This window comes from Cupressus sempervirens, chromosome 10 (genome assembly GCF_028749045.1).
Source record: "Cupressus sempervirens isolate cs-2001-9-10 chromosome 10, ASM2874904v1, whole genome shotgun sequence".
In the NCBI taxonomy this organism is placed as follows: Eukaryota; Viridiplantae; Streptophyta; class Pinopsida; order Cupressales; family Cupressaceae; genus Cupressus; species Cupressus sempervirens.
The window spans coordinates 262,611,178-262,620,082 of NC_143127.1; the positions used below are offsets into that span (position 1 = coordinate 262,611,178).

At 39.2% G+C, this 8,905-nt stretch overlaps 1 protein-coding gene across 2 annotated transcripts in view; it reads right to left on the bottom strand.

Annotated features, from left to right (window-relative positions):
- The window catches only part of LOC149533642 (tRNA/rRNA methyltransferase (SpoU) family protein), a 101,790-nt gene extending 93,732 nt beyond the window's left edge, over positions 1–8,058 (bottom strand). The window contains exon 1 of one of the 2 annotated variants that reach the window (XM_089805341.1): positions 7,608–8,058. In XM_089805341.1, coding sequence (XP_089661467.1) covers positions 7,608–7,983 — 376 coding nt within the window. In that variant the 5' untranslated portion in view covers positions 7,984–8,058. The remainder of the gene's footprint in view (positions 1–7,607) is intronic. The other variant, XM_089805340.1, reaches the window with a different exon arrangement.
- Between the last annotated feature and the right edge of the window lie 847 nt (positions 8,059–8,905).

The window sequence follows — 8,905 nt, forward strand, 5'->3', positions numbered from 1 at the left end:
AGAAGACTGCATTCAAATGTCACTGTGGACACTTTGAGTTTGTGGTCATGCCGTTCGGGTTGACCAATGCACCAGCTACTTTTCAGCCCACCATGAATAAGGTCTTCCATCATCAGTTGAGGAAGTTTGTGTTGATTTTTTTTTATGATATCTTGGTATACAGTCGAACATGGCATGAGCATATGGAGCACTTGGAGACAGTACTGAACACCTTGCAGGCAGAGTCCTTGTACGCCAAGGAGTCCAAATGAGATTTGGGTATGACCGAATTGTTATACTTGGGTCATATTATCAGTAGAGAAGGAGTACGGATGGATCCTGATAAGATTCATGCTATAGTGGAGTGGCCTATTCCTGAGAACCTGACCCAGCTGAGAGGGTTCCTAGGTCTATGTGGCTTCTATCGCAGATTTGTTTGTGGATATTCACGACATGCGGCTCCTATGACAGATTTGCTAAAGAAGGGAGCCTTTGTTTGGACATCGAAGGCACAGGGTTGCTTTGACAGGTTTACGGAGATCATGACTTCATGTCCGGTATTAGCATTGCCCGATTTCTCGAAACCATTTGAGCTCCAGTGTGACGCATCAAGAGATGGTATCGGGGCTGTTTTGATGCAGGACAAACACCCTATTGCATATGAGAGCAAGAAACTCCGTGGGCCAGAGAGATCATTCAACATTTACGATAAGGAAATGTTAGCCATTATGCACGCATTGGCTAAATTCAGACAGTATCTAGTAGGTGGTAAGTTTTGTATAAAAACTGACCACAACAGTTTGATACATTTCCTTGGTCAGAGAGATCTCAATGATAGACAGCAGAAATGGGTGAGTAAGCTGCAGGCTTACGACTTTGATATATCATACGTGAAGGGGACTCAGAATGTGGTAGCAGACGCCTTGTCACGAAGGCCCCATCTCAGTGCGATGGTCGAGATCTCTGAGGATTGGAAGCATTTGATCGTTGCAGAGTATGCTAGAGACTCTTGGGCATCTGGGATAGTTAATGGGACAATTGTTGATATCAGGTATACACTTGTGGATGAATTAATTATTTATAAGCACAGGATATTCTTAGTCCCAGGATCGAAGGTGAAGCGGTCTATTATGAGGGCTCTCCATGATTCACCTACAACTGGTCATCCCGGGTACTTCAAAACATATAGGCAGGTGCGAGAACGGTTCACATGGAAAGGACTCAAGACAGTCTGTATTGAAGTATGTTCGTGAGTATCCTGTTTGTCAGCAGAATAAACAAGAGCACACCTTCCCAACAGGACTCCTACAGCCACTTCCCATTCCGGATCAAAAGTGGGAATGCATATCTATGGATTTCATTACAGGCTTGCCCAAGGCCCAGGGACATGATTGCATTTATGTGGTGGTGGATAGACTGACGAAGTATGCTCACTTCTTTCCCATCACCACTACTTACACAGCAGTACAAGTAGCTGAGGTATTCTTTAGAGAGATTTTCAAGTTACATGGGATACTCCGAAGTGTTGTAAGCGACAGAGATAGTAGATTCCTGAGTTATTTTTGGCAGGAGGTGTTCCGATTATGTGGCACTAAGCTTACACCCAGTACTAGTTATCACCCGCAGACGGATGGACAAACGGAGATAGTGAACAAGTGGGTGGAAGGCTATTTGAGGAATTACGTGGCTGATCAGCAAAAGGCATGGGTGAGATGGATCTATTTGTGTGAATATTGTTATAATACCACCTTTCACATGTCTATCCAGATGACACCTTTCCGAGCTTTATATGGGTATGATGCACCAAGCTTTGTTGATTTGCTGTTGAGTGATGTTAGGGTCCCACATGCTGAGAATTTGATTCAGGAGAGTAAGGACATTATTAATGTTCTCCGAGATAATATCGCCAGGGCACAGAATCAGTATAAGCAGTATGCAAATCAAAGGAGGACAGAGAGGAGCTTTGAGGTTGGTGACATGGTTTACCTCATGCTTCAACCATATCGACAATCTACTCTTAAGAAAAGTGGATCAGAGAAGCTTAAGCCAAGGTATTATGGACCTTTCAGGATCACTAGGCGTATAGGGGAATTGGCTTATGAGCTTGAGCTCCCAACAGATAGCAAAGTGTACAATGTGTTCCATGTGTCGAGGCTCAAAAAGGCGTTGGGATAGAATGTAGTACCTTCTACTGTATTACCTCCCTTGGATGATGAAGGGAAATTGATTTTAGTGCCGAAATTCATTCTGGATAGTAGGGAAAAGCAGCTCCGCAGAAGGGTAATCAGAGAATATTTGGTTAAATGGAGAGATCTACCAGTTGAAGATGCCACTTGAGAAAATGAAACAATTTTGCAGCATCCAGCTTTGAGATTGCTTGAGGGCAAGCCATTTCAGGAAGGGCGGACTGTCATGTCCCCTTTCTAGTGACATGATTCCTACAGTAGATTTGCCTATATTGACTCTCGTAGGCAAATGATTTTGGAGAGAGAGTCATCCTGTTGCCAGATAATTGCATATTACTCTCGGAGAGTTATAATTGAGCCTACATTCACTAAGTGGGACCTACTTGTTCTAATTTTGAATTGAGATTGCACTTTTGATTTTATAAAGTTATTTATTTAATTTTATAAAATTATTTAATAATAAAGTGCATTATAATAAGATTTTTATAAAAGATGTTTCTAGAAGCTCCTAGTGACTTCTTAAAAAGATGAATAAATAGAGGGCAAGAGGCACCCATTTGAACAAGCGGTTTTGTGGATTCATCTTCTATTCTAGTTGGAGCAATTTGTAGTCATTTGGTCTGCAAATTCTCAAATTATCTTTGGGAACGAAAACTCCCATTGATAAGCAATTTTGAGGGTGTGGAATATCACCTGAATTATTGCAAATTGGAGGTGATATTACAATCACTTCACCTGGACAGAAATCTGTGACCTAAGGCCAAATTTGTGGTTCGCTAATCATTGGAGGATTAGTTAGAGAGGAATTAACTATTGCAGAACTGGAAAGATTCGAAGGGAAGCTAGAAGCACATTTGTGGTTATAAATCTCTCATACTTGGTCGAAATTGCATGTGATTTGTTACATGGTCTTCCTTGAACCCAGACGGCTCAGTCCACATCCGATTTGGCACTACAATTGAAGGTTGCAATTTATATTAAAAATCGCACAGGAGCAGCAGTATGAGCAGGCTGTAGAGGGGCAGACCAGGAGCAGATCAGAGGTCTCAATCCGTCCATTCTCCAGTCCATTTCATCAGCATTGAATAAGCACTCAGTCTGGAGTTTAAGAGGAATATAATAGGCTGGAGCAGCGTTTTCTTTAATAACAGTTTCAGTGTTTCCCTTCAGCACCAGCGTTTCTTTTAGAATTTTTTTTGTCACCTGCGTGGAGTCCAGGAAATTACAAAATAAAACGCAGGACTGAATACCAAGGGTTTTCTCATGAATTACAGGGGTCGATATTAATTGTTTGTCAAGGATTTAAAGTGAATTTCGGGCCAAGGCTGGAAGCAAGTTACAGTTGGATTTGCATCAAAGAATGGTCGATTACTCCTTGGACAGTTGGGAACGAATTTAGGGCTCATTTCGACCCAGTCTGGACCAGTTTCAAGGGAGGAGTTTGCCAACCGTACTTCATTCATATGAAGCTCGATTTTCAGGTTTTTGATATTACTTTGGTTGTTAAAAATTATAGATGACCAGTCCTTATTTTTGCAGTCCAGTTTGTGTCTGAATCAGACTTACTATTGAGCTTCAATTGGATTGTTATACAACCTAAGCACTTATATTAGAAATTGTAATAGTTCGATCAGATCTCCTGAATTTTGTTATTATATTATTGCATTGGTTACATCCACCTTATTTAGTGAATTTGTTTGAGACATTACATTTCACCCATTTAACGATTGCATGCCACGGTTCAGTATTGATTTTCTTAGTGGCCTTCATAGTAAGGGTCTTTACATAGTAAGGGTCTTTACAGGAAGAGCTACTCCAAGCATGGAAGAGGAAGATCGAAGAATGAGGAGACAAGGGGAAGGAGAGTCTTCTTATACCCAATTCACTTGCCTTCCCTAGCTAGCCGATTTGCACCTAGGAGAGGGAAAAAAACAAAAATATTAATTAGTGCACAATCTGGTCCCAATTAAATAATAAGCCAAAAATTAATTTTGCCATAATGAGATTTGCATTATTAAATTGTCAGTTAGACCAAAATTGCAAAAATAAAATTAATAAAGCCTTGGAGATGCTAAAAGTTTTCAATTAATGGCGATTTAGTGTTTAATATATCATTAAAAATCAGATTGACAAGCCAAAATTGATTTTTTCAATTTTAAATTACTAATTTCTTTATAGATTTTAAAATCTTTAAGGCAAATTTAATCCATTTAATGTCATTTTTTGCAATTTAATCTAAATCGATTTTGCTATGCAATTTTAATTTTAAATTTTAAAAAATAAAATCATTCTAGAGTGTAAAATCGATTTTCCTATTTGATTTCACCATCACAAAATTAATTTTTTCATCGAAAAAAATTCAAAATTTTCCAAAAAACCCAAATTTAACAAAATTTCATTTTTTGAAAATTACTCAAGTTTGTACAATTATATCCAAATTTTCAAAAAAAAATTGTCTAAGTACAAAATTCACAATTTTATCTTGCCAAGTGTTGTTCTTTAAAACTTGTTCAACCTAAGGATAAAATTGGTCGTTCTGGAAAATCAAGTTGAAACCAGGTGAAAAATAAATCTAGCCTCCTCCCTCCTAGATTGAAGGTGTCCAAGAAGCAAAATTTTCCAAGATCGGAAATTTTTGGACAACTTCAACAATTATTACCAAGGCGACCGAAAAAAAGGGGGTCCCCAAAGTTTTTGGGGTGATGGTATGAAAACCTCACAACACAACCTTTGACAATTCCCTTGATAATTTCAATTTTCTTAGTAGCATGAAACATAGTAGGCTGTAGAACCCCTCACCTTAGTGGACCACCACTGCTTGACTTTCTCGTGAAAATTGGGGTGGGAAGCCCACATAGTCTCATATTTGAAAGGAGTAGGAGTAAAACATCAAATTTGTTTTCACGCATTCAAGCAAGAGCAAACTATGGTTGGAGGTGGTCCTAGGAAGCACAACAACAAAAGAAGCAATTCTCAAGTCCTAGGATGAGGAAACCAAGAACCGATCAAGGCAGACCTAAATGAGGTGAAACCCCTTTCTATTATTGGATCAAGTGAAGGAGTTGCCTATTAATTTCATATCATAGAGACTAGCGTTGTTGATGAAGCTAGAAAAGTCACCATGCTGTCAATATAATCCATCAATCGCCCAAGTTTTTAAGAAGGGAATAGGGGGAGCTGAATCACCCGCAACCATAATTTTAGAATCCTTGAGGTTGAGAAAGTGGGAGGGTAGACCATCTCATAGCACCCTCCTCCTAGGTCAGGTATTAGGGGCATACACATTGAACTTGCACTATTGTTTCGACTAATTGTAGAAAGTAATTGCCAGGTAGTGTTGGGAGAAACTCAAGGCAACCCTCATAACATGATAGGGGTTTCACAAGGTGACAATGCCTCCCGAGCCCCAGACACTTCCAAGTGTAAAAAATGGCCCTGACCATTACGCCCTCCCCCCCCCCCCAACCCGGGGTAGCACAACAGCCATTTTTCAAAAACCTTGCAAGACACAAAGCACAAAAATGTTGTACAACGTTTAGCACTTTTGCAAGCATTGTGATAAATCTTTGATAAATTGCATGGATGTTATAATCTAAATAAGCCTAATTAATAACAAACCAAAATATTTGAGACATCTTAAACATAATCTTGTCGTTGATTCATCTCTACTTACAATTCTTGATGAAATTAAAGCATGGCATATTTGAGCTTTAATGGCTTCAACAGCAACATTCACTCTATAGCTGAAGGCATCTTTCTAATCCTATTATATATGTCACTGCATAAAAATTAGGTGCATCTATTTTTTTATCAAATGTTATATTTTTTCAAATCTTCTTTTAATATACTATCAAGGCTTTCTAGTCTTTGTTATTGTGGCTTGATTTGATTGTTCGTCAAATTCTAAGCCAATCTTAGAGTTTCATTTGGAAATAATTCATCACAAAAAGCAGTTAAGTACTATTAAGATATAGTCTTCAACTTCCGAATTCAATTTAATTCCACACACTGCTCCCTACTACCTTACTTGAATCAAATTGAATTTGTCTTCTGCAATTTTCCAAGAAAAGTTTTTGGGCCTTTTGTTTAATTTGCTTTGCTTCAACATTTCACATTCATAAGTCATTTGCAAACAATCCATTTTCACAACTCAAAAAATTATGTAAGGACATAGGTCTAGACATATAGTTCATCCATTTAGACTGTGAAATTATATATCTTTCTGTTTCTTTCTACACTTGCAAATTTCAAATGTGTGTTTTAGTAGATGCCTCCCACTACATTGCATTGCATGATAGTATTATCTAGTGAACCAAAACTGCCTTCTAAGGCTATTCCAAAGCAGGTATCTACTAGATATAATTCATCAGTAGCAGTGGTAGGCAGCAACTATATCCATCCATCCAGAACCACTATCACTGTTTTCTGCCATTAATGACCATTGGTCTGGAAACCAATCCACCTTCCTCCATATGTCGCATGTCCCTTCTGCCATTGCATGTCTCCTGGTGTCTTTGATACCTGTGTTTCTTTGCAAGTCCCCAACGTATAATCCTGGCAATGCATACAGTGATGCCTCTTGGCACAAAGTCAATAAGCTTAGACACAGTGCATACATAGGGGTGTCACTGAAAGCTCAAGAGGTTAAGAAATGTCCCTCCAAAAGCCCATTATTCATTACAAGACTGCATTTCCCTCCAAGATCCTTGGCAAACACAATGGGTGATGCAAACCCCCTTTCTTGATAATGCGAGTGTGAGACCAATCGCATTCTACTACTGAGAATGCTGGGTTGATTCCTCTTGTTCCCCATACTGAGCACGCACTTTTCGAAGCAATGTGATGGGGATGACTTACCCCGAGCAACTGCTACATATCCCATCTTCAAGAGTTTCAAAAATTTTGTGGAATTTCCTAATGTTCTTCCTTTGGAAACATTCGTTTTTGCTTTTCTTTTCTTGGTATGAAATTTTGTAAGTCTTGGAAATATTAATATATCGACTAGATGGAAGAGGATTTATTTACTTATAATTTAATTTAAGTTATCAGAAATGGTATACCGGACAATAAATGATGTCGTAGGTCACGCCTTCCAACCCGGATTTAGTTTATGGATGTCGATTAGATTAATTGTGTAGCACAACAAGAACAACAGCAAAGCCATACCTAACTTTAGAAGAACTTTCAAATCTACTCTTACTAACCTCCAACATTTATTCTACAGCCAACTAAAGCCTATTAGAACTAAATCACATCTTGCCTTACTCGTTATCTCTCATTTCTGAAATCAGTCTTTCTTCCTGCTATATACTTTACCAAAATCTAATGGGGGCTGGTATTGGAACATTGCAGGAAAAGATAAACCTAGCAAGGAATATTGAACCCTAAAAATGAGGAGAACGACAAAACGGGATAAAAACAAATGAAAACCGCAAAGCCTACCTCTGGACTGAACTGGGGTGAGTTTTGCATCGTTGCGTTGACATGCAGAAGAAGAAGGAGAAGAAGAATCAGAATTTCGAGGCAAACAAAATAATGTGGGAAGTTCCCTAGTGGGATAACATTCATTAGAGTGTACATTCCAACATTTGAGTGTCTGCAATTCTCTAGATGTTCCAGAGCGCTTGTGCACCCGTCCAAATTTTCTACAAGGGTGTATATTTATAATATATGAGGCGGGCATGTGACAACGAGCAGCTCTTGTAGCGGCCATCGTTGAAGCAGAGACCGGCATCTCCGTGTGGGAGTTTAAATTGAAACGTGTTTTATCCGCCATCGCTGCTGTTAATATTTTAGCGTAAAGAAATACACAGGACATTTGTGAAAATTTTGAATATTTAATCAAACCTCAAATTTACTTCGTCGGACACAAATTAGCTCACCTCAAAAACGCAATGCGTCATAGTTCCCACCATAATTATGGTAGTAGATTTGTAATGAGTGAGAAAAAAGTTTTGGGCTCTGCTAGGGTTTTCTTGCTACATGCGAACTTTCAAAAAAAAATTGCGTACGGTCTTTCGTCTGCACTCCTTTTCTGTTGGCACCACTTGTCATACCGCATTTACTACAGGAGCTTTAGGTTAGGATATAATGGCTCTGGCCAGCAATGAACCAGATGTTTATGGTGTTCACGCTGTTGCTTCGGACTGCCATGGCGCCGCCACCGAACAGACACACGCGCAAGTTTGTCCGGAAGGTTTTTCACGAGGTAATCCTGATATTATCCTTCCTTTGCAAGAATTTGATACTGCATGTGACTGGTTAGAGCAACATACTTTGATAGGGTATTTTGTTGGTAGGACTCCTCCTGAAGCTATGCTCAGAGAATGGGTCAACAAATGTTGGACTCCTCATGGAGTCCACCTTGATGTTGTGCAAAACTTTACCAAAAGTTTCTTTTTATTTCACTTTGCTAACCTGTCGCAAGCAGACGCGGTCTTTAACAATGGCCCTTGGTCTGTGCGTTCCTCTCTGCTTGTTTTTCAAAAATGATCCCGAGACTTCACTGTCTTGGATGATAAAAAGCTTAGGGTTCCTGTATGGGTCGAATTCCCTGTTCTACCCTTGCCCTGTTGGCCTTTCATTGAGTCTATTGCCCAATCCCATGGCAAAGTTGTCACCAAGGAGCCTGAGAAATTTTTTAATGCTCGCCCTCAACAACGTGTTTGCGTTGAAGTTGATCTTTCCAAAGATCTCAAAGATTCTGTGGAAATATAGATTGGAACTCAAACCTTCTCACA